The sequence below is a fragment of the Capra hircus genome, chromosome 7, assembly GCF_001704415.2.
Source record: "Capra hircus breed San Clemente chromosome 7, ASM170441v1, whole genome shotgun sequence".
NCBI classification, from domain to species: domain Eukaryota; kingdom Metazoa; phylum Chordata; class Mammalia; order Artiodactyla; family Bovidae; genus Capra; species Capra hircus.
Window position 1 is genome coordinate 103342743 of NC_030814.1, and position 25679 is coordinate 103368421.

Genomic DNA, 25679 nt, shown 5'->3' on the forward strand with positions numbered 1-25679 from the left:
TAGGGAACCGGGACCATCTGGGACCTGGTTCAGACTGGACCCACCGAGATGTGCTGTGAGTTTCTGGAGGGCAGAGATTCCAATTGGCAAGTAGTAGGCACGCAGTAGTAGTGCCTTCTTGGACGAGGAAATGGCAATCCACTCCAGTGTTCTTGCCTGGAGAATCCCAGGGACGGGGGAGCCTCGTGGGCTTCCGTCTATGGGGTCGCACAGAGTCGGACACGACTGAAGCGGCTTAGCAGCAGCAGCAGCAGCAGCAGCAGGCACTTGCTGGATAAATGAGTGAGAGAGTGAATGAATGAATGAATGAAACAGTAGTCATTTGAGAGAGGTGCCCAGAGCCGAGATTCAAGACTCCGCTAGCGCTTCCGAGCCTGTATCCGCAGGTCCCACAACCGCAGAGGGCGCAAGGGGGCAGATAACGAGCGAGGAGGGGCTTCCGGGAGGGGTCTTCAGCCCTTCCGGTCCGGCCCCTTTAAGGGGCGGGGACAGCAGGGCGGGCGCTCGAAGCGTCAGGGCGGCGCTAAGATGGCGGCGACGGTCGCGGGGTCCGTAGCGGCCGAGGTCCCCAGCTCGCTGCTGCTCGTAGTAGGCGGCGAGTGCGGGTGCCGGGGGCTGCTTGCCTACGTGCTGGAGGAGCTTGAACGAGGTCGGGCCGGTCCGGGAACGCGGTGCCGGGGAGGCGGGAGCGGCCGCGCATCTCGGCCTGAGAGCCGGGATGGAGCGGTCGGGGCGGGGGCCGGCCGGATCGGGGGGCGGGGGTGGCCCGGGCCCCTATCCTCTTACCGTTAGACGCAGGGCGCAGGCAGAGGCTATGGGCGCCCGCGGAGGAAGCAGCGTTCGGGGTCGGGCTCAGCTGCTCCGCCTCGAGCGTGGTGCAGACCGGGGAGGCGACACGGGCCCCGGCTTTGGGGGCCCACGCGATTGGGCGGCATTGGCAACGGCTCCGCTTCCCGCCCTCCGGGCGCGCCTCGATTCCCCGGCTCTTAGTAGCCTGGACGTCCTGGAGGGCGGAGCAGGGATAGGGAGGTTGGGCCCGGAGCCCCGGGGGCCACTTTCCGTAGCTCCATGAGGAACTGCTAATTGGGGTGTGGGCGGGTGCGGCCTGCTTAGGGGATTTGGCACCTGAATATGTGAGTCATAGACGCACCTGCAAGATTCACCTGCAAGCATTGGCACGGTGGGACCGGCGGGCGTGGTGCACCCCACACCGTGCTGCTTGGAGGGCATTCATCCGTCATCCTCCATCTCTCAGATCGTCAGCGCCTGTCCTCCACGGCCAGTAAAATGAGATGGCAGCACACAGCTCATGGGTTTGGGGAGTGTCACCCCGCAGGGCATCGAGGGTGGGGCGGGGACCTCTGGCAGGTTCAGACCTGCCCTCTCAGGACTACTGGTCTGTTGGGGTGGGGGTGGGGCAGGGAGATGGATCAAGTTTTAAGCTCAGATGGTTTCAGGACTGTTCGGGGGAAGATGCCAAGGGCTGAGAGGACCTGAAGGATGGGAAGGCAGGGAGAGGGGCCTCTGGGCAGTGGGAACAGTTCCTGCAAAAGCTTAGAGGTGGAACCTGTGCATGGCAGGGCTGAGGATCAGTGAAACCGGTGGTGCGGGTGGGAGGATACTGAAGGGGACTAGATGACTGTCTAGGAGGTGGGGACTTTCTTGCTGAGGTCCTAAGTCTTCTTTGTAAAGTGCCCGAGTTTGGGGGTTCCTTGATGGTGGATGCAGTGACATCCAAAGGCACACTGGATGGTTCTGAACCTCCTGGCCTTCATGTGCGGGGGCAGGTTGGGAGAAGAGGGGGCTGTGGGGGCCCTTGCCTGCCCTCTGCTAGTTATTGAAATATTCTGGGAGCTGGGGAGCCCAGCTGATTTCCTATCTTCCTTTCCCGCCCACCCCACCAGGCATCCGGTCTTGGGACATTGACCCTGGCGTCTGCAGCCTTGATGAGCAGCTCAAGGTCTTCGTGTCCCGGCACTCAGCCACCTTCTCCAGCATAGTGAAAGGTGAGGCTGTGAAAGGTGACCCTCCGCCCACTAGCTGCTCCCCTTCTGTTCATTCAGTGGGCGGATGTTCTCCGAGTGCCAGCTGTGTGCGTCAGGGATGGCTGTAAACAACAACAGTAATAATACAGCTGATATACACCGAGTAAGAGCAGGGGCAGGCCCTCAGCCAGCACTCACTCCCTCAGTCATCAACTCATGAGGTCAGAACTTGCATTTTTGTTCCATGTGACAAATGAGGCTGTGTGGTATGGGGACAGGGAGACCTTTGAGGAGGCTCTTTTTAGATGAGAAGCAGCTGGTGGGGAGGGTGGAGGGAAACACCCAAGCAAAGGGACAAGACATTTGGAAAGTGAGGGGCTGGTGCGTGTGGGTGGGGCCTGGCAGGGACTGGGTGTGGTTTATGGCTGTGATTCTTGCACAGGGTACAAGTAAGTGCTCAGTAGATGGGGAGCTGAGAAAGCAAGATCGAGGAGGGGGTTGGGACTCTCGGGCAGCCCTACATGGCCTGTGCTCCCTGGGGATTCTGGAGTGACTGGGGTGAGCAGAGTAGCTGCTGGGGGGCCTGGGTGTTGCCTAGCTACCCCCTGCTCAGCTGGCCTGTTGAGTCACCTCCAGGCTGCTTCAGGAGGGGAAGGAAGTGTCCGTCACCTCATTGTCCCAGCGGTTCCTGGTGGCTTCCTGACCCTCACTGTATCGGATTGGGGAGGGGTGGAAATCTCATCTGTGCTGTGTGACCTTGGCGGCCACTTCCCCTCTCTGAGCCTTACTTTCCCTGCCTGAATGGGGCAGTATCTGTACATGATAAGAAGCCTGTGATAAGCTGATAGAGGATAAGGGTTCAGATCCCAGAATCAACCCCACTCCCCTCTCCATGACCCTTGAGGCCTCCCTGCCCTTGACTCCCTCTTGCCGCCCCTTGCTCTAGCCCCTTCCTGATCCTTGGACACCGAGAGCTCAGTCCTGCCTCAAGGCCTTTGCCCATGTTGTACCTTTTTCCTAGTGTACCCCCCTTGGCCTTCCCTGGGCTCAGGCTCCTTGATTATAAAATGGGGTGACGATGCTGTCCCCCACAGGGCTGACAGCTGCAGTTGGGTCCTGCCAGCAGCGGAGGCCTTGTCCCTGCTGTCTCCAGCATGTGGCCTGCCAAGGCGGTTTCCTGTTCTTGCCTCATCCTGACCTGCAGCTCTATCTCATGTCTGTTAATCTCTGGATGACCCCCTGGCTGGAGGTCCTGGGAAACAAGAGTCCTGGAGGGACTCCCGGCCACCTAGGATCACCCAGTGAGGTGGAATTTGACCCTGGCGCATGTGGCTCAGCCCTAAACTCAAAGGGCCCGGTTCTCCCACAGGCCAGCGGAGCCTGCACCACCGTGGTGACACCCTGGAGACACTGGTCCTCCTGAATCCGTCAGACAAATCCCTGTGTGACGAGGTAGGAAAGGGAAGGCTTCTGGGGGGACGTGGGCTGCTGGGACCGGCGCCATCCCCTGGCCCCAACCTCCAGGGGCCCCTGACTTCATCTGCCTGAAATTCTCTTCCTGACATCCAGCAGCAACAAAGTCTCCCCTGATGACTCCAGCCTCGATTTAGTCCCTCCTCAGAGCTGCTGATGGGAGTAGGTGGAGTCAGAAAAGGCTGGAGCATGGGCAGATTGAATGGGATAGGGAAGGGCTGGAGTGTGGGAGGGCAGAACCCAACCGCTGTTTTTGGGTCTCATGTGTTCCCTTGGGCTGGGCCCTGCTAGTTGTCTGAACTGACTTTTTAATAATTTTAGCTGTGGACATCGGCACTCTTCTTTCAGTTTCCTATGAGATAGAGCCCTCTAGAGATCCTTGTACAGGTTGATGCCTTTGATCAAAAATGCCCTGTTTTGCTCCCTGAGGAGGCTCTGGTGGAAACAGCCAGACACAGTACCCTCGTCCTATGGCACCTGGGCTGGGCCAGAGGGAAATGTGGGCTTGGGGGGCCCAGACAGACTTGGAGGGGGCACTGGAGCTGGGCTTTGAATGAGCAGGAGTGGGCAGGGAGGATGGGGGCCAGCTCCAGCAGGAGGCCCACAGGCTACAATCCTGGCTTCCAGTCTAGTACTAGCCAGGCCACTTGGGGGAGATTGTTGTGTTTTGGTCACTAAGTTGTGTCCAACTCTTTGGTGACCCCATGGACTGTAGCCCACCAGGCTCCTCTGTCCATGGGTTTTCCCAGGCAAGAATATTGGAGTGGGTTACCCTGTCCTTCCCCAGGGGATCTTCCCGACCCAGGGATCAAACCTGTGTCTCCTGCATTGGCAGGCCACCAGCCCTGGTAGGGGTGGGTATACATAGGTCTGGGGCTGGGGACCACCCCAAAGAGGGGTGCTGGCCATCTCACTGCCTGGAGTAGGGCTTTGAACACTCTCCCTGTCCCTCAGCTCCGGAACCTTCTGCTAGACCCTGCCTCTCACAAGCTGCTGGTGCTGGCGGGGCCCTGCCTGGAGGAGACAGGGGAGCTTCTGCTCCAGACCGGGGGCTTCTCACCCCGCCACTTCCTCCAGGTCCTGGGGGACAAAGAGGTGAGCTGCACCCTCGCCACCCTGGGTCTGAAGCCTGGCTCATCCCCACTGGGCTGAGCCGCCCAGGTGACCTACTGCCCCCCGCCCCGAGCACTGTCCCTTCTTCCTCTGTAGGGCGATGGTGACAGCGTGTACTGTCAGGCTCAGCCCCATGGCCCACTACAAGGTGAGGGCCTTTAGATCAGATGGTGCAAAGGCTCCAAGTGGCACCCCAGATTCTAGGTCCTGTCTGGGACACAACTGGATGGGGCCCGTTCTGACCCCTTGTCTGAGCAGGGCAAATGAGCAGAAAACCTTGGGAAACCATGTTTTCATACTGTAGTGAGTGATGTAGTGATGGTAAGATAGGGCCAGTAGACAGAGGTGGGGGTGGGGGTGTGTATAGCAAGTCTCCCTGGAGGGAAGTGTGCTCTAGGGTGTGAGAACAGTATGTGCAAAGGCCCGGCGGCAGGGAGAGTGAGAAGGTGGGGGAGGGCGGGAGGGGAGCAGGTGGTGAGACAGGACCATGGGCCCTGCTGGGCTGTGGGGAGAGCTTGGTTTTGTCCTGAGGGTGACAAGGGCAGGCAAAGGGGCTTAGCTTTCCCAAGGAGCTGGGTGTTTCCTGGCTCCGGGTAACCCCTTAACCATTTCCCCTTTGTTCAGATCCGGGATCTCCTGGCCTCCACACCCCTGCCTGCAGAGCTGCCCAAGCTCACCATCACCTGCCCGACCTTTGGTGACTGGGCCCGGCTGGCCCCCGAAGTGCCCGGCCTGCAGGGCGTGCTCCAGCTGCGGTTGAACCCTCCAGTGCAGCTGCCGGCTTCTGAGGGCCTGCGCGAGTTCCTGGAGTACGTGGCCGAGTCACTGGAGCCGCCCTCCCCCTTCGAGCTGCTTGAGCCTCCGGCCTCCGTGGGCTTCCTCAGGCTCGCCCGGCCCTGCTGCTACATCTTCCCCGGTGGCCTCGGTGATGCCGCCTTCTTCGCTGTCAATGGCTTCACCGTGCTGGTCAACGGCGGCTCCAACCCCAAGTCGAGCTTCTGGAAGCTGGTGCGGCACCTGGACCGGGTGGATGCTGTGCTGGTGACCCACGCGGGCGCCGACAGCCTCCCAGGCCTCAACAGTCTGCTGCGGCGCAAGCTGGCGGAGCGCGACGAGGCCGCTGCTGGCGGGGGCTCCGGGGACGACCGGCTTCGCCGGCTGATCTCCCCCAACCTGGGCGTCGTGTTTCTCAACGCCCGCGCGGCTGCCTCGCGGCTGGTGCGTGGTGAGGATGAGGCTGAACTGGCCCTGAGCCTCCTGAGCCGGCTGGGCATCGCCCCTATGCCCCTGAACCGAGGGCCGCTGCCTGCCGAGCCCACCGTGCTCTTCCAGAAGATGGGCGTGGGCCGGCTGGACATGTACGTGCTGCACCCGCCCTCTGCCACCACCACCGACCACACCCTGGCCTCCGTGTGCGCCCTGCTGGTGTGGCACCCCGCGGGCCCCTCCGAGAAGGTGGTGCGTGTGCTGTTCCCTGGCTGCACACCCCCTGCCCGCCTCCTGGATGGCCTGGTCCGCCTGCAGCACCTGGGGTTCCTGCGGGAGCCGGTGGTGACGCCCCAGGACCTGGCGGGGCCTCGGCGAGCTGAGAGCAAGGAGAGCGTGGCCTCCCGGGACAGCTTGAGGAGAGAGGGCCGCGCAACAGTGCCCTCCAGGCCCACCCAGGAGCGCCCTGGGGTGGCCCGGAAGGACTCCCCACGGACTGAGGCCCCTCGGAGGGCTGAGAAAGAAGCCAGGCCCTCCCGGGAGGTGAAGAAGGACCCCAGACCCAGTGCCCCTCGCACCCAACCCCGGGAGGTGCGCCGGGCATCCTCCGCGGCCGTTAGTGGCAAGAATGTGGGTGCCCAGGTGGCTCCCAAGCCCCGCAGAGCACCCAACACACCCCGCCCAGGGGTCCCACCAGCTGAGAATGGGCCCCGCAGCCCCCCCAGCTTCCGGAGCGGAGAGGCCAGCCCCCCGACAGAGGCCTGCAGCTCCCCGGCCCCCCAGCTCGTGGCCACGCCCAGCCAAGAGAGCAGCCTGGATCTGGGGCTCAGCCCAGCAGGGGAGGAAGGTGGCAGCTTAGAGGAGAAAACCCTGGAGCTGCTGTTGGCCGCCAGCACCCCCCAGCCATGCACACCCTCGCCCGCTGGGACCCAGCAGGGCCCAACAGAGAGCAGCGGGCCTCTGTCGCTGAGCCCCCTGCGGGGTGGGGAGCCTGGGCCGGATGCCTCACCCACAGTGACCACGCCCTCGCTGCCCGCGGAGGTGGGCTCCCCGCACTCCACGGAGGTGGACGAGTCCCTGTCCGTCTCCTTTGAGCAGGTGCTCCCGCCGCCAGCTGCAGCCGCAAGTGAAGCTGGGCTCAGCCTCCCGCTCTGCGGCCCTCGGGTGCGGCGCTCGGCCTCCCCGCATGACGTGGACCTGTGCCTGGTGTCGCCCTGTGAGTTCGAGCACCGCAAGGCCGTGCCCATGGCGCCGGCCCCCGTGTCTCCCGGCAGCTCCAATGACAGCAGCGCCCGGTCGCAGGAGCGGGCGGGCGCTCCGGGAGGTGCCGAGGAGACACCGCCCACATCCGTCAGCGAGTCCCTGCCCACCCTGTCTGACTCGGACCCCCTGCCAGCTGCCCCTGGCACTGCTGACTCAGACGAGGACACGGAGGGCTTCGGGGTCCCCCGCCGTGACCCGCTGCCTGACCCCCTCAAGATCCCCCCACCGCTGCCCACCCCACCTAGTATCTGCATGGTGGACCCGGAGATGCTGCCTCCTGAGCAGGCCCGGCTGAAAAGAGGTGGCAGCCGTACCGGGAAGCCCCTTACCCGCCCCAGCTCTGGCACTACTACCCCCAAAGCCACTCCAGTGACTGCTGCCAAAACCAAGGGACTGGCCGGTGGGGACAGAGCCAGTCGGCCACTCAGTGCCCGCAGCGAGCCCAGTGAGAAAGGAAATCGGGCACCCCTGTCCAGAAAGCCCTCGGTCCCCAAGACAACCACTCGAGGTCCATCCGGTAAGTACCTGTGGGCTGGAATCCTGCAGTGGGTTTCCTATTTGCAGTGTGGTCTCAGCCACACCCACCACCCTCTCTGGCCTCTGTTTCTCCTATAAAATGGAAGCTTTGCCCTAACTGTCTTAAGCACTTAGAGTTCTAAGGTGCTTGAGCAGTATCGTCAGTGGAAACATCATCCGAGTGAGTACATCTGTGGTGGTGATGTTTCCAGTAGCCACTTGAAGCAGAGAGAAACCAGTGAAATTAATTTTAATGGGACATTTTTATGAAACTCCTTTGTGTCCAGGGTCCCAAATCCACCTCCAGGTTTGATGATTGGGTAGGAGATTCAGTATGTGGTCATACTTGTAAATGTATCACAACAAAAGGATACAGAGGAGGACCAGCAAAGGGATGCGGCCTGGGGAAGTCTGGGAAACCAGGCATAAGCTTCTAAGTTCAGTTGCTAAGCCATGTCTGACTCTTTGCAGGAGTTTAGGAACTGCAGCACACCAGGCTTCTCTGTCCTTCACTATCGTGGAATTTGCTCAAACTTAAGTCCATTTTGTCGGTGATGCCATCCAACCATCTCACCCTCTGTCGCCCTCTTCTCCTCTCAATCTTTCCCAGCATCAAGGTCTTTTCTAATGAGTAGGCTCTTCATATCCAGTGGCCAAAGTATTGGAGCTTTAGTTTCAGCATCAGTCCTACCAATGAATATTCAGGACTGATTTCCTTTAGAGTTGACTGGTTTGATCTCTTTATTATCCAAGGGACTCTCAAGAGTCTTCTCCAGCACATAGTTCGAACCCTAGTGGAATTACACATCACATGCTCGAGTCCCTGATCTCCGAGCTGGGACGGCACGTGTGATGTGCCGCCTTCCAGGGCAGCTTAGAGACTCAGGGCCCAGGGTTTCTACTGGCACTGGCCGTGCAGGCACCTGCCTCACACACACACTGAAAAGGCTTCCTGGGTCCAAATCTTGGACACCAGCTTGGGGGCCCAACATTCCCCTGCGTGTTGACACCTCTACCTGGAGAGAGAATCCCATTCCACAGGCCAAAGGCTCAGTCCCACAAGCACCCTCCACTCCAGGCGCCAGGCCCAGTGTAGACTGTTGCCTGTGCTTCTCACTGGCTGCAAATCAGGGGCTCCTGTGACCCCTTTCTTCCATTTGTTAATATGCCAGAGCAGCTGTCAGAACTCAGGAAAACCCGTGTACTTAATGCTGCTGCTGCTAAGTCGCGTCAGTCGTGTCCGACTCTGCGACCCCATAGACGGCAGCCTACCAGGCTCCTCTGTCCCTGGGATTCTCCAGGCAAGAACCCTGGAGTGGGTTGCCATTTCCTTCTCCAATGTATGAAAGTGAAAAGTGAAAGGGAAGTTGCTCAGTCGTGTCCGACTCTTAGCGACCCCATGGACTATAGCCTACAAGGCTCCTCCGTCCATGGGATTTCCCAGGCAAGAGTACTGGAGTGGGGTGCCATTGCCTTCTCCGGTGTACTTACTAAATGACCATTTTATTATAAAAGGCTCCTAAAGAATACAGATCAACAAGCAGATAGAGATACCTAGGGGGAGATACCGCACAAGGGATTCTCTTTTCGCACAAGCCTTGGGGCCCTGTGTGGTTCTGGTTCCCTGAGGTGGGAAGCTCTGAAAAAGGGTTAGAAAACTTGAGGGTTTTATGGAGGCTTTATTACATAGTAACGATTGACTGAATCATTGGTCAGTGGCAGTTGGTTCAGCCTCCAGCCATGCCCCTCCTCAAAAATCAGGGGCAGGACTGAAAGTTCTGACCCTCCAATCAAGTGATTGGTTCTCCTAACAACCAGCCCCACCCTGGGCTGGGGTCCAAAGTCATCTTCCTTAGCCAGACCCGGTTGTGATGGAAGAGAGCTTCTGAGGAATAACAAGATACCCATTTTACCTCTCCGGCCCCAAAATATTTTTTGGAACTGAAGACCAGAGAGGAAATACAGCAAAAGATGCTCCCATTGCTCTTATTGATCAGAAAATTCCAAGAGTTTGAGAGCTGTGAGTTAGGAACTGGATAAAGACCGAGTGTATCTGAGCAAGCTCCAGGAGTTGGTGATGGACAGGGAAGCCTGGAGTGCTGCAGTCCATGGGGTTGCAAAGAGTCAGACATGACAGCAACTGTACTGATGCCTGAGAATGACCAAATGTATTTATTTCTCATAAATCACAGTATTGCAGTCTACCCCCTGGTGGAACAGATCCCTTAAGGCAAATGACACCCTGTTTTTGTGGATGGAAAATCATTAATCAAAAGTAGCGGAAAACCGTGGGTCCCTGTTACAGACTTAGATTTGGGGTCACATTTATAGAACAGATACAATAGTACCAACACCAATAGGCCTGACAGTTGCGGAAATCATTGTGGGATAAGGGTTGATTTAAAGAAACGTCGTTGCTGCTTGTACCTTACAGTCAATTTGTACAGAACTATTTGGCACAGAAGTCAGCAGGTGATTAGCTAAATCCTCTTCCTCCTCAGCCCAGTCGTTTTCCATGACTGTTGCATCCTCAGGAGACTTAACTCAGGCCCTCAATAGGTTTGATCATCAAAATGCAGTGTTGCTGGGGAGCCGCTGGCTTCCACGCTGGCTCAGCAGTAAAGAGTCTGCCTGAAGTGCAGGGGGCGCAGGAGGTAAGGGCTCTGTCCCTGCTTTGGGAAGACCCCCTGGAGGAGGAAATGGCAACCTGCTCCAGTATTCTTGCCTGGAGAATCCTGTGGACAGAGGAGCCTGGGGGGCTACAGTCTGTCTGTGCATAGAGGTGAAGAGTCAGACGTGCTGAGTGAACACACACACATACAGGGCACTGAGGCAGTTGAAACCTACCAATGCCAGGGTTATACCATACCAAAGTATGGCCAGGGCACAATTCCGTTTCATTACAGAACAGATCAGTGAGAACTATGGAGGTATTCACTTTGCCTTCCCAGCAGCATCTGCCTTTGCCCGTGTACCAAATGTTATTAAGGATAGAGGTGGTAGCATTTGACCATGATTCACTTAGCTCTGAATTCCAAGGTAACCGGGGACAAACTCGCAGGCTTGTACTGAGTCTGTGTTTTACAGCAGGGCCCACCTCTCCTATAAGGAGAACATAAATGGCATTTAGGTTATTCATGTCCCTACTGGCTGTGCCACGGGGTATATTTTATTTCTAGCTTTCCTGGAGGCGAGAGCAGTCTGGGTGCATCTGTGTAGATAGTTAATGCCTCTAGAGAACTTCTCTAAGCTTGAAGAGCCATAGCATTGCCATAAGTGTGTGTACCCCAAGCCTCAGTAGCTAGAACAGAGGGCCACTTGCCCACTGGCCACGTCAGCCTCTGTTCGTATTAAAACAGTCAAGAGGCCTTGGGCTTGTTAGATCAGGGTACAGCCCCCTTCCCAGCGCTGGGTTCTAGCATATCCAGCATTACTGGCTGAATCTGCCTGACCCACTTTGCTTCTACCTGATTCTCTTTCCCTGGTCCAGGAAGATCCCCTGGAGTAGAAAATGGCAACCTGCTCTGGTAGTCTTGCCTGGAAAATCCCATGGACAGAGGAGCCTGGCGGGCTACAGTCCATGGGATCACAAAGCATTGAATACAGCTGAGCAAACACAGACACTCTCTCTCTCCCCAGGCTGGCTCCCATCCTTCGCCTTCCACCTGGAAGAGAACTCCCCTTGATCTGCCTATTCTAGTTTATCTTTTTCCTCTGAATGCTGCTCCTCATTAAAAGCGAATTCCACTTGTCCTCAGATCCCCATTAGCACCTGTTCACCCTCAGACTCTGGCTTGTGGGCCAGCACTACTGAATCCACCAGGGACATTGATGCCGCTGCATATTAGTGGCCTAGGTGCACTTAAGATGCGTGTTTTGCACCCCAAAATTTTGGATCCCCCAGACTAGAGTTAGATGCATGGTAAGCACACCTAGAAAGAAAGAAAGTGAAGTCGCTCAGTCGTGTCCGACTCTTTGCAACCCCATGGAGTGTAGCCTACCAGGTTTCTCTGTCCGTGGGATTTCCCAGGCAAGAATACTGGAGCAGGTTGCCATTTCCTTCTCCAGGGCGTCTTCCCAACCCAGGGATTGAACCCAGGTCTCCCGCATTGTAGGCAGATGCTTTACCATCTGAGCCACCAGGGAAGTCACCTAAATGTGGTTTGATCTAGCTGGAGCCTGCCGCGAGACTTCGCACAGCCTGCCTTGTCTCTGGTGGGATCGTTCCCCCAAGAAACTTGAGCCACCAAGTGATGCCCTCTGCTTTAATCCCATCAGGGACCCACTGTTTTTCCCTCTTTTTGATGAGTAGTTTTCTGTCTGCGGAAACAGGATGCCATGTGCTTGGGCATGGCACACCCTCAGGTGTGCATGCGTGCTACGTCGTTTCAGTTGTATCCGAGTCTGTGACCCCATGGACTGTGTAGCGCACCAGACTCCTCTGTCCATGGGATTCTCCGGGCAAGAATGCTGGAGTGGGTTGCCGTGCCCTCCCCCAGGCGGTCTTCCCAACCCGGGGATGGAACCCATGTCTCCTAAGTCTGCTGCGCTGGCAGGCAGGCCTTTACCGCTGGTGCCACCTGGGGAAGCCCCGTGTTGGGCATGCTGCCGTTATATTTTGACCATCATAACCAGGGACGTTTCTAAGCAATTGATCAAGATTTGCACTTACACAGTGACTACATAGACCAGCCTGCTGGGAGCCATACACCACACGGTTTGCAGCCCCAGAGGAAATGGCTCCCAAGTGTTGTCCTGTGTGTGATAGATGCAGCCTAAAAATAGGAGTCCGAGATACAGGAGCAGCGCTGGAATCCCATTTAGTCATGAACAGTTCTCCTGTTCATTAATGTATCTTAGGGCCAGAGTGCCTCCCAGAGTGACACCAGTCAGGTTTGCCGGCTGCTGCTCCATCTTGTCAGGTCCCCAGATCAGGGCTGGTCTCAGCAAACTAGCTTCAGCCTGCCAGGCATCGGGCATGCTTCTGCTAAGAGAGATTATTCTGCTCTAAGCCTCCCTCCAGGCGTTAATAAAATGCTGGTCTTCCCTCGTTGCATAGCCCGCTTATTCATCCCTTTACCCTCAGAGGTTATTTTTCCTTTCTTCCCATTCGTCATTTCTCTTTCACTCACACTTCTGCACCCTTGGAAGGGACATTAGTTTGGCCACTGCACTGGTCCATCTTGCTGCCAGGAAGCGAACCCAAACCTCCTCCCCGCCTCCTCCCTCCCCCAGGGTTGCACAGTACAGAACCGGCGGGCTTTCACAACCTCTAGACAAGAGCATTCACTGTCAGCCCCAACGTTGCCAGAGGGGATGAGGGCGCATTTCACCCGGGGCCCTTAGAAATTCTGACAAAGACTTAAAGGTGTAGGTACAGTTGCCTGTTTGGGACTCGGCTGCGCTGCTGGCACCCACAGTTGCATGCCTGGTTCTGGGGCCGCAGCAGCAAGTAGCTGGGGGCGGGGCGGGGCGGGGCGGGGGTGGGCTGCTACTGGTGTGGGGAAGATGCACCAGCATCCACGCCTGCTTCCCCGTACCCTCCAGAAAAGCGGAGGGAGCTGTTCAGTGGGGACCCTCCCTTAGCCCTCTCGTGCTGAGTGTGCACACGCAGGAAGGTGAGTAAGCCAGCCTCTCAAGCCTGTATCATCTCCCCTGGTTTTAGACAGCAAATGTTCCAGCCACTCAGTCGAATTTTCAATTAAACCATTACTCAGAGGATGATACGCAACACCTCTGATGTGAAATCTCTTGCCCCACTATTGGACAATATGGGCTGAAAAAGTACGTCTCTTTGTCTGTCTGAAGGAATGTAACTCGGTGGCTCAAACTGTTACAGTATTTCCTGTTCCAGTCCTTCAATAGTATTTTGAGCATTTGCGTTGGACATTCAGGTATGCAAACCTAGAGGGTCTGTTCCTGTTGGGACTCATTTATACCCCCAGGGTTACTGGCCTTGGTCCACTGTAACCCGCTTGCCAGCTCCATCCCCCGGGGCATTTCCCCCGGAGCCACCTGCAGTTTTTCTTGCTGACAGTGTTCTCACCTGCATTGTTGTGCCTCGCAGGGCGCCAGACGGCTAGATCTAGGTCTGGATTTGGCTCCTTCCTCCTCATTGCTGAGAGTCTGCCTGCAGTGAGGGGGACCTGAGTTCGATCCCTGGGTCAGGAAGATCCCCTGGAGAAAGGAACAGCTACCCACTCCAGTATTCTTGCCTGGAGAATCCCTTGGACAGAGGAGCCTGGCGGGCTACAGTCCTTGGGTCACAGAGTCGGACACAGTTGAACAACTAACACTTTCACTACTGAATTGCTGCAGCCCACCCCCCCACGCTGACTCATTCTTGGACCCCCAAAGCATCTACTTTATAGTTCAGTGACCTTCCAGATCTAGAAGGGGTTCTTCTGTTGGACGTTGACATGCCCTGCTTGACCACGTCCTTTAAATTCTCAGAGTGCTTTCCATAGGGCCGTGCCCCTTGCAGACATCCCTTTTATAGCCCAGGTTTCCATTGCCCATCTGCCTGACCACACGGCCAGGAGTCAGTAAAAACACGAAGGGGCTTTCACCATTGCTCAAGTCTTCCTCCACCGCTAGGAAAACAGCATGCGCTTCAGCCCGTGGAGCCAATTTGTTCTTGCTGCCTTCAATCACAGTCTCGCCATCTCCTGGTCTTAATCCAGTCACTTGCCAAACAGGGCATTATCCATTCATCTTAAAACTGCCATCCATAAAGCAAGCGCTCTCTGTGGTTCATTTGAGAGCCATCCACGCGGCTTGTCCTCGTGCCAGTTGGTTCCAGCAGCTCCTCAGTTGGCTCCAAAGTCGGTCCTGGAGGAAAAGAGGCTGTGTGCTCAGGATACAGTGGGTGCCTCCCTGCTTGCCCCTGGCAGCCCGCAGCCCTCTGAACCAGTTGCGTGTTATGATGGAGCTCTTAGGACATTCCTGGTGGTCCAGTGGTTAGGACTTTGCAGTTCTACTGCAGGGGACCCGGGTTTGCTCTCTGGTCAAGAAACTAAGATCCTGCAGGCTGTGCGGTGTGGCAAAAAAATAAAAATAAAGTATTCTGGAACTCTTCTGGGCACTGTCCTCCTCATCAGTGTTTCTCTGACATCACCCGAGACATGATGGGCACCTCGGGTTTCATGATTTTTTTATGTCTGTCAATCATCAAGGCTATCTCCGTGAATGCCCAATCACAGGTTACTAACTGTCTCTCAAGTACCTTGTTCAGACAGCAGCATCTTGGAATTTTGTGGTCCAAAATCCAAACAGTCGTTGCTAGAAGGCACTTGTGGACTTTTGCCCGAAGCTCCAGTCTTCAGAGTATGGTGGCAGAGATTCCCCAAATCATATCTGAGTTGGGGGGTCAGCAGGGCCTAAAGGCCAAGTTGAGAGGGCTGCTGCCATTTGTAATTCAGACACAACCTGCTCTTGTTTGGGTCCACAATTCAGATAGACCTGTCTTTCGGGTGGTCTTACAGATGAGAGCTAGCATGGTTCCCAAATGAAAACCCAAAGCAACCGGCCAGATGCTGGGATTCTTGTGCAGTCCCGGGGACGGTAGTGACAGCAGTTTATTTTTAGTCTTTGGGGGACTATCCAGGCAGCTCCTGCCCAGGTTCTCCCTGAAAATTTGACTGTTTGGGCCGGCCTGGGGACTGGTGTTGGGTTTATTAACATACCCTAGTTGGTCAGTGGACATGAGTTTGAGCAAACTCCAGGAGGTGGTGAAGGACAGGGAAGCCTGGTGTGCTGCAGTCCATGGGGTCGCAAGGAGTCAGACACGACTGAGCGACTGAACAGGTTGGTCACGTGTGTCCCATTGCATTCAGATCAGCCCTCGCCTGCTGTTTGGTTTCCATGGCCACCAAGTGCCGTCAACAGCCTGTGTGAGTACACCAGGGATCTGCCTCGAGGCGACGTCACCTCTGAGCAGATCATGACTGAGTTCAGGGATCCCTTAGCAGTGCCGAAAAAGAATGGTGGGATCCTTCCCACACGAAGGCCAGTTGCTGCTGGCCCTCTGCTGAGATCAAGGCAGAGAAGAGCATCCGCAGCATGAGTTGCTGAGTAGCAGCCTCCTGGTGTTTTCTGTGTGGTTGAGACCGTGTCCAAACCGCTGAGCCGGTGGGCAGCGCAGCTTGCTTTAAGCCTCGATAGTCTACAGTTAGTTTCCACAAACCATCTGCCTTTTTCAGGCCACACAGGGCTGTATGGTACAATGAATTCTTTGGTACCGGCACTCCAGCTTCTAGTCTGTGATGAAGTAAAGTAGCCAACTCTTCTTGCTTCCCAGGCACTCTAGATCATTCTGCATTAGCCACCTGAGTGCACTCCTCAGGTTCCCATCTAGTGTCCCCGGTTAAAACTGGCCAGAGGGCAGACTTAACAGGCCTCTGCTGTACAGTGTTAACTAGGGAAGACGTAATCTCCATTGTAGTTACCTAATCGTGTAAAGGCGATGTGCCCACCTCACACAAAATCTGTTCATACACCCCAGTTGTCATTCAAATGTTCACCTTCATCCCATCAATGTTTCACCTCCATTCATCTCCATTCATCCGAGTCTAAGCTAAGCTGCCCACTAAGACTTCACCAACAAGGGTTGGAATCACAGTGTGCTGGGCTCCTGTGCCTAGGGGTCCTGGGGAAGCCTCTCCTCTGCTGGAATCACAGTGTGCTGGGCTCCTGGGGAAGCCTCTCTCCTCTCCTGGAATCACAGTGTGCTGGGCTCCTGGGGAAGCCTCTCCTCTGCTGGAATCACAGTGTGCTGGGCTCCTGGGGAAGCCTCTCCTCTCCTGGCCCTTTCATCCACACCTGCCTATGCATGCGGGCTCCCCAGGGGGCACTAGTGGTGAAGACCCCGCGTGCCAGTGCAGCAGGCATGAGACACCTGGGTTCAGCCCCTGGGTGGGGAGGGTCCCCTGGAGGAGGAAATGGCAACCCACTCCAGTGTTCTCTTCCTGGAGAATCCTGTGGACAGAGGAGCCTGACGGACTTCAGTCCGTGGGGTCTCAAGGAGTCGGACACGACCGAGCGACACAGCGCACACGCATTTGCATGAGGCCTTGGGTTCCTGCCCAGGCGTGGGACCGGGAGACCCTGGCCCCGGCTTCATTCTTGATCTTGATTAATCAGTGAACACCCAGGGATCCCTAGTCAGGTTTCTTATTTAATGTTTTGCTTCCAGCTTTTGAAACTCTTCCAAACTGGAGTAAATCACGGGCTTCCTTGGGGCCCTTTAGTGTCGGGGCCCACGCTGGTCCATTCCGTCTGGGAGTGCTGCAGCACTTGCTGAAAACTCGGCCTCTGGGCCGCGGTGCCAAATTGAATCTTGGAGTCAGAGTCTTGGATGAAGTAGGCAAGAGGACTGTTACTGCTTTGCCAGGCCAAAGGGGATGTGTGGGTTTGTGCCCCTGAAAAACTGTCCCCCAACCCGGGGGGATGTGATGAGTTTTATAGCCGAGGTTCCAGGGCACAGTTGCTGATAAGATTAGGGTGTGTGCTGGGCCTGCATACCTGTAATCTGGTCTCAGGTAGCCTCTCTCTCCTTTTTTTTGAAATTTATGTTTCTGGCTGTGCCGGGTCTTGGTTGCTGCGCGCAGGCTTCTCTCCGTGCGCAGGCTTCTGATTGCAGTGGCTTCTCTGGGTGGGGAGCACGGGCGCTAGGCTTGTGGGCTTCAGCAGCTGCCACACTCGGGCTCAGTAGCTGTGGCTTGCAGGCCCTGGGGCTTGTGGGCTTTAGTGGTTGCAGTGCATGAACATAGTAGTTGGAGCTGGCGAGCTCTAGAGCGCAGGCTCCAGAGTGGTGACGCAGGGGCTTCGTTGCTCTGGGGCACGCAGAGTCTTCCCGGAGCAGGAATCAATCCTGTGTCCCTGCGTTGGCAGGCAGATTCTTAACCACTGGACCGGCAGGGAAGTCCTTCAGGTGATCTCCTGATGAGCAGCCTGTAATTCCTTTAATCTGGTGGTGGTCTCTGGAGTGAAGAATGCTGGCGTCTTCCGTTTGTTGGTTTTAGTTCTGTAAAGAGCTCCGAGTAGCCCGTGAGGTAGAACCAGGTTTCTTGGCTGCTCCTCTTTTCCTCTGCCTCCCCTCCCATCCTTGATTTAGCACCTGCTTGAATCTGCCCTTTGGACCTCAGGGAGCATCTGCCTTGGAGGATGGAGTCTGTTCCCTACAAATAAGGAGGGACACAGAGTGGCTTCCGTACCCAGGAGCCCCAAGGGTCCCGCTTGGTTTCACATAGACCCCTGTTTCAGCTCCACCCGTGCTTCATTGACTCCTCGTTTCAGTAGCCATCTGAAGACTCCCACTCCGCCTGGTTGAGTCCCCTGACTCTCCTTTGTCTCTCCCCGTTTTCTAAATTACTTGAATATTCTTGGTGCCGTAGGGGAAGCTGAGATAGGAGGTCTGATAAGGCTTCTACAACAGTTTTGTAAACTGGGAAGTAATGTTCCATGGGGTGCCCATGCAATAAAGGTCCCTTAATCACAGCATTGACCAAAACTGGGTAACAGACATCGTCAGTGGGTAAATGTCCCAGTTCTAAAACCAGTCCTATGTGGCTTTCACAGGAAGCATCTCAGCTGCTTCATCTGGAGTGTCCCACTCGGCATTTATAGGGCCAGTTGGGCAGTCCCCGTTCTCAGGATAAACACCCTCTTCAGTGTCTTTTATTCAGTTGACCAGGCTGGCTGTTCCTTCGGGAATAACCTCCGGTGTGTCTGGGGTAGTCTCTGACTGTTCAGCAGTGAGCTGTGGGTCCTGCATCCACCCAAATGTGTTCTTCCACTCCAAAGCCTTCAAAACCAAAGACACAGCTGCTCCGGGAAACCGGCGATACCAGTCTGCAAAGTGAGTCAGTTTCCTCACGCTCCATCCCTTGATTTTAGCTGTTTCTTGGTTTTGCCCGCTCCCCCTGCCACCCCCGCCTCCGACATTAACTACCTTCTTGGTGACCAGAGAGAGACCTTAGAGGTACTTCCTGTTGCCCCTGCATAATTTGGGGCAGCTTTGAGGCTAATGGCCAAAGCTTGGCTCTGTGTAAATCTGAACTTGGTACAGGATCAAGGCCTGAGTGAGCACTTGTAAAAAATTTCATTTAGGCTATTACAGATAATGTTGCTGTTAAAATCTTGGCTTTTTCTGCCCACTGAAGCCAAATTTAAAAAAAAATTCAGAGACAGGGTTTGGAGGAAATAGAACGGTGGTTTACTCCTCAGCCTGCTGAGTGGGAGAGTGCAGTAGGCTCGTGCCTCCAGCTGCGGCCCCCCTTCCGTGAGGAATCTGGGGGACTATACAAGATGAGAGCGCGCAGTCGGGTGGGTGACAAGGAACAAAGGTGCGAGGATCTTGTCTTCTTTCTGTTGCATTGTTTCAAAAACAGCCGTAGGCTGGCGTCAGGTAACCCGGTAGCTGGGCCGTTGTCTTCTGTGTATCGTACTGCGGCCTTCTTTCTGTAATGCAAAAAGAGAAGAAGCACAAGGGGTAGTCTGTGAAGAGGGCGCTGTAAAGGTGAGCACTGGATACAAGATGTAATTAGCAGAGAGTCAAAGGATGGCAGGTGCAAGATGTAGCTCACGCCAAGCGAGGGGGCAGAAAAGCCAACTTACGCACTGCAGACGGGGAGTAGTCACAGCGAAAACTAGGAGTGGCCAAGCCTGCTCACTGGTCCTCTTACCGTCTGTGTTCTCAGGAAGGAAGACTGCGTGCCTCTCTTGCCCCTTCCACTGCAGCAGTCGTCGGGGACACTGTATGTTGTGTGTGCTGCTTGTAATTTTGCATCTCTTTGTATATCCTGTGAGCCACCTGCTTGGAAGCTGGCTCCGCTGTCGTGTCTGGGTTCCACTGGTAACAGTCACCTTTAGTAACTGATTGCAGTGCAGCTGCAGTTTCATTGCGGTTGCCTAGGTAGCCATCCAGGGACCAGAGTTTCTTCATTCCCCATCTTTTTATCCTTACTCTTGAGAAAACACATTTCCGTCAGCCGGGGCCATTCTAGTAAATCCCGCTCCTGACACCAACCTAAGAGGGTTGCTGTACCCAGGTCCAGTGTGTAGGTTTCCCCACACTAACAAGCCTGGGTGCCAGCAGGCTGTCCAGGAATTCGACTCAATCCTGCCACCATCTACCCAGAGATGGAATCAATGCGATCAGCCTCACAAGGCCACTCCAGTTTGGACGCCAGTCCCAAGCCCAGGTCTCCACGTGTGCTTCGACCAGCCGGTGCAGACTGGAGGCTCTGATGACCCTGTGCAGCTCAAGACGCAGTTGCAAGTCTGGTTTGTTTCCTGCGCTTCTGACTGACTAGCTATAAGAGGTTCCCATGGCCCCTCCTTGGGTTTGGTTAATTCGGTAGCACAGCTCACAGAACACAAGGAAAGACAGGTTTACCCGCTAGATTACCAACTTATTATATATATGAGGCTATTAAAGGATACGAATCAACCACCAGATGAAGAGATAAGTAGAATGAGGTCCCAGACAAGGGATCTGATGTCCTTGTGGAGCTTGGGGCTCACACAGCAGCATGCAGAAGCCTTCGGGTTCCCTGGTGTGGGAAAGGGCCAGAAAGCTGTCCTTCGGAGCTTTTATGGAGGCTTCATTACACACAGTTGTGAGTGACTAAATCACTGGCCAATGGCATTGATTCAACCTCAAGTCCCTCTCCCTTCCATCAAAATCAAAGGGCAAGACTGAAAGTTTCAGCTTCTTAATCACACGCTTGGCTCTCCTGGGAGCCAGCCCCAACCCTGGGGTGGGGCCCGAAGTCACCTTCATCAGCATAAACCCAGTTGTGATAGAAAGGGTTTGTTTTGAATAACAAGACACTCACTTCACTGTTATGACCCTGAAGTGGTTTCAGGCACTGAGGACAAGAAACCAACTATTGTGACAGATAACTGACATTGCTCTTACAAATCAGAAAATTTCAAGGGCTTTAAGAGGCAGAACTGTGGATGAAGACCAGATATATCTGCAAATGATCAAATTATATACATATAATAAATCACAACATTGTATACACCAAAGTTTCAGACACCCCCCCCCCACACACACACACCAGGAAGGAGCGAGCAGATGTGCAGCATAAACTGCCTTGCTGTGCAAGCAGTGTAGGCAGTGAGCCACCTTCACCATGTGGGAAGCGGTGGGAACCCTTTCGAAATTCAAGTTCCCAAAAGGTAGCTAAGGGCCATCTTGTCAGCTTTCTAAGGGTAGCAGTCTCAGGCTTCGTGTACTAACGTTTTCTTTTCAGTTTTTGAAAATTGTGATAAAATTAACCACCGTAAGCCATTTTTAAGTGCACAGCTCAGTAGCATGAAGTGCGGTAGACTCCTGTTGTGTGACCATCACCACCATCCATCTCCAGTGAAACCGGAAGCTCTGTCCCCACGAGATACTAACCCCCCCACTCCTCCCTGCCCCCAGCCCACGGCAACTGCCCCTCTGCTCTGCGCCTCAGGGGACCTCGTGCAAGGGGATCATCGGGGTTCTTTGGTGACTGGTTTCTTCCACTTGGCATATTGTCCTCATGCTTTATCCATGTTGTAGCGTATGTCAGAACTTCCTTTTTCAGACTGAAAAATATTCCATCATGTGGATGGGCCACGTATCCGTTCATCCATTGATGGACCCTTGAGTTGCTTCTGCCTTTTGGCTGCTGTGAAGCTGGATGTACAGATACCTCTCTGGGACCCCTGGTTTCGATCCTTTGGAGTACATACTTAGAAGTGGAGCTGCTGGGTCTTATGGAGAGTCGATTTTTGTTTTCTCGAGGAACTGCCATCCTGGTTTTCCACAGCGGCTGTACCGGTTTAGAATCCGCCAACAACGCACCAGGGTTCCAGTCTCTCCACGTCCTCGCTGTTGCTCCTTGTTTCACAGCTTCTTGATAGTAGCCGTCCTAATGGGTGTGAGGTGGTTTCTGGTGGTGGTTTTGATTTGCATTTCACTAATGATTAGCGATGTTTTACGTGCCTGTGGGACATGTGTATATCTTTGTGGAAACATCCTTTGCCCATTTTTGAATCAGGTTGTCTTTTTGTGGTTAGGTTGTGAGTTCTCTGTATATTCTGATATTCATCCCTTATCAGATACATGATTTGTGAATATTTTCTTCCATTCTGTGGGTCGCCTTTTTACTCTGTTGCTAGTGTCCTTTGATGCACAAATTTTTAATCTTCACGAAACCCAGTTTTCCTGTTCTCTCTTTTGTTATCTGTGCCGTAGGTGTCATTGCCAAGCCCAGTGTCATGAAGCTTTTGCCTTGTGATTTCTTCTAAGAATTTTATAGTTTCAACTCTTATGTTTTGCTGTTTGATCAGTTTTGAGTTAATTTTTGGATATGTGTGTGTGTGTGTGTTAATTGCTCAGTCATGTCCAACGCTGCAACCCCGCAGACTGTAGCCTGCTAGGCTTCTCTGTCCATGGGATTCTCCAGGCAGGAGGACTGGAATGGATTGCCATTCCCTTCTCCAGAGGCTATTCCTCACCCAGAGATAGACCACGGGTCCCCTGCACGGCAGGCAGGTTTTTTTACCGTTTGAGCTGCGGGGAAGTCCCAGTTTTTAGATATAGTGCTAAATAAACAGTGAACTGCATTCTTCTGCATGGTGATATCCAGTTTCCCAGGACCATTTGCTGAAAAGACTGTCCTTTCCCCCACTGAACGTTCCTGGCAGCCCTGTCACAAATCATTTGAGCATATATGTGGCAGCTTATTGTCTATTCTGTTCCATTTATCTATGGGTCTGTCTTAATAGTCTTACCATATTGCCTTGATTACTATAGCTTCATAGTAATTTTAGAAATCATGAAATGTGAGTCCTCCAATTTTGTTCTTTCTTTTCAAGGTTATCTTGGCTATTTGGGATCCTATGAGAGTCCATCTGAATTTTAGAATGTAAATTTTTATGTCTACCAAAAAAAAAAATCCTGTAGTGTTGGCATCCTAACAGTATTATCGTCCAGTCCGTGAACATGGGGCGTCTTTCCGTTAATTCCTGTTCTCTTTAGTTTCTTTCGGTACCGTTTTGTAGTTTTCGTGTACAAATATTTTACCTTCTTTTTAAGTTAATTCCCAATTATTTCATTCTTTTTATGCTATCTTTTATAAAGGTTACTGTTTTCTTAATGTTCTTTTTGAATTGTTCATTGGTAGTGTGTGGAAATGCAGTTGCTTTTTGTGTGTTAATTTGGTATCCAGCTATTTTCTAAAGTCATCTAACAGGAATCTTTTTTCTTAAAACTGTTTCTCTTTGACTGTGCTAGGTAGTCGTTGCTGCGCGGGCTTTTCTCTGGTGGCGCTGTGGCAAGCAGGGGCTGCCTCCCTTTGTGGCGGACACGCTCCTCATTGCAGTGGCGTCTCTTGTTTCGGATGCCCAGACTTCAGTGGTTGTGGCACCTGGGCTCAGCACTTGCATGTCTGGGACCTAGAGCACAGGATCAGTAGTTGTGGCACACGGGCTTAGTTGCTCCAAGGCATGTGGGATCTTCCCGGATCAGGGATTGAATTCGTGTCTCCTGCATTGATGCGCTAACAGGTTTCTTTTTTGTGTGTGAAATCTTTAGGATTTTCTACCCATAGCATTATATCACATGTGAACAGAGACAACTTTATTTTTTCCATTCTAATGTGGTTACCTCTTAAGTCTTTTTCTAGCCTGATTGTTCTGGCTAGAATTCCTAGCACTGTGTTGACTCGGAGTGGCTTGTTGTCGTTCAGTCGCTCAGTCGTGTCCGACTCCTGGCGACCCCATGGACTGCGACACACCAGACTTCCCTGTCCTTCACCATCTCTTGGAGCTTGGTCAAACACATGTCCATAGAGTTGGTGATGCCATCCAACCATCTCATCCTCTGTCACCCCCTTCTCCTCCTGCCCTCAGTCTTTCCCAGCATGAGGGTCTTTTCTAATGAGTCAGCTCTTCAGGTGGCCAAAGTATTGGCGTTTCAGCTTCAGCATCAGTCCTTCTGATGAATATTTAGGATTGATTTCCTTTAGGATGGACTGGTTTGATCTCCTTGCAGTCCAAGGGACTCAAGAGTCTTCATCAACACCACAGCTCAGGAGCATCAATTCAGCCTACTTTATGGTCCAGCTCTCACATCCATACACTACTACTGGAAAAACCATAGCGTTGACTATACAGACCTTTGTTGGCAAAGTAATGTCTTTGCTTTTTAATATGCTGCCTAGGTCGGTCAAGGAGCAAACATATTTTAATTTCATGGCTGCAGTTACCATCTGCAGTGATTTTGGAGCCCCCCAAAAATAAAGTCTGTTGCTATTTTCATTGTTTCTCCACCTGTTTGCCATGAAATGATGGGACTGGGTGCCATGATCTTCATCTCTTGAATGTTGAGCTTTAAGCCAGTGTTTTCACTCTCCTCTTTCACCTTCATCAAGATGCTGTTTAACTCCTCTTCACTTTCTGCCATAAGGGTGGTGTCATCTGCATTTCTGAGGTTATTGGTATTTCTCCCAGCAGTCTTGATTCCAGCTGTGCTTCAAGCAGCCCAGCATTTCACATGATATACCCTTCATCTAAGTTTAAATAAGCACGGTGACAGTATACAACCTTGATGTACTTATCTCCCAATTTGGAACCAGTCTGTTGTTCCAAGTCTGGTTCTAACTCTTGCTTCTTGACCTGCACAGAGATTTCTCAGGAGGCAGATAAGGTGGTCTGGTATTCCCATCTCTGTAAAAAATTTCCACAGTTTGTTGTGATCCATACATTCAAAGGCTTAGCGTAGAAGTAGATGTTTTTCTGGAACTCTCTTGCTTTTTCTATGATCCAACGGATGCTGGCAATTTGATCTCTGGTTCCTCTGCCTTTTTCTAAATCCAGCTTGAACATCTGGAAGTTCTTGGTTCATATACTATTCTCCAAGCCTGGCTTGGAGAATTTTGAGCATGACCTTGCTAGCACGTGAAATGAGTGCAATTGTGCAGTAGTTTGAGCATTCTTTGGCATTGCCCTTCTTTGGGATTGGAATGAAAACTGACCTTTTTTCAGTCCTGCAGCCACTGCTGAGTTTTCCAAATTTGCTGGCATATTGAGTGCAACACTTTCACAGCATCATCTTCTAGGATTTGGAATAGCTCAACTGGAATTCCATCACCTCCACTAGCTTTGTAGTAGTGATGCTTCCTAAGGCCCACTTGACTTCACACTCCAGGATGTCTGGCTCTAGGTGAGTGATCATACCATCGTGATTATCTGGGTCGTGAAGATCTTTTTTGTACAGTTCCTCTGTGTATTCTTGTCACCTCTTAATATCTCCTGCTTCTGCTAGGTCCAGACCATTTCTGTCCTTTATCGAGCCCATCTTTGCATGAAATGTTCCCTTGGTGTCTCTAATTTTCTTGAAGAAATCTCTAGTCTTTCCCATTCTGTTGTTTTCCTCTATTTCTTTGCATTGAACGCTGAGGAAGGCTTTCTTATCTCTTCTTGCTCTTCTTTGGAACTCTGCATTCAAATGGGTATGTCTTTCCTTTTCTCCTTTGCCTTTCACTTCTTTTCTCAGCTATTTATAAGACCCCCTCAGACGACCACTTTGCCTTTTTGCATTTCTTTTTCTTAGGGATGGTTTTGATCACCGCCTCCTGTACAGTATTACAAACCTCCTTGCATAGTTTTTCAGGCACTCTATCAGATCGAATCCCTTGAATCTATTTGTCACTTCCACTGTATAATCATAAGAGATTTGATTTTGGTCATAACTTGAATGGCCTGGTGGTTTTCCGTACTTTTCTTCAATTTAAATCTCCATTTGGCAATAAGGAGTTCGTGTCTGAGCCATAGTCAGCTCCTGGTCTTGTTTTTGCCGGCTGTATGAAGCAAAAGTGGCTAAAGCAGACATTCTGGCCTTGCTCCTGATCTTAAAGGAAAACCTTTCAGTCTTTCTGCGCTGAGTATCTGTGAACTGTGGGTTTTTCATTATGTGGCTTTTATCATGTTAAGATGGTTTCCTTTTAATCCTAGTTTGTCGAACATGTTTATCATGAAAGTGTTGGATTTTGTCCGATACCTGTTCTGCACTAACTGCGATGATCGTGTGAATTCTTTCCTTCCTTCCGTTGATGTGTTAGGCTGGTTTTTATGTGTCAG

General features: G+C 53.2%; 1 protein-coding gene across 1 annotated transcript in view; it reads left to right on the plus strand.

The window, feature by feature from the left end:
* MAP1S (microtubule associated protein 1S) overlaps positions 494-25679 on the plus strand; it is a 33255-nt gene continuing 8069 nt past the window's right edge. Inside the window, exons 1-5 of the mRNA XM_018051398.1 lie at positions 494-649; positions 1905-2006; positions 3355-3437; positions 4413-4553; positions 5196-7557. Coding sequence (XP_017906887.1) covers positions 529-649; positions 1905-2006; positions 3355-3437; positions 4413-4553; positions 5196-7557 — 2809 coding nt within the window. The 5' untranslated portion in view covers positions 494-528. The remainder of the gene's footprint in view (positions 650-1904; positions 2007-3354; positions 3438-4412; positions 4554-5195; positions 7558-25679) is intronic.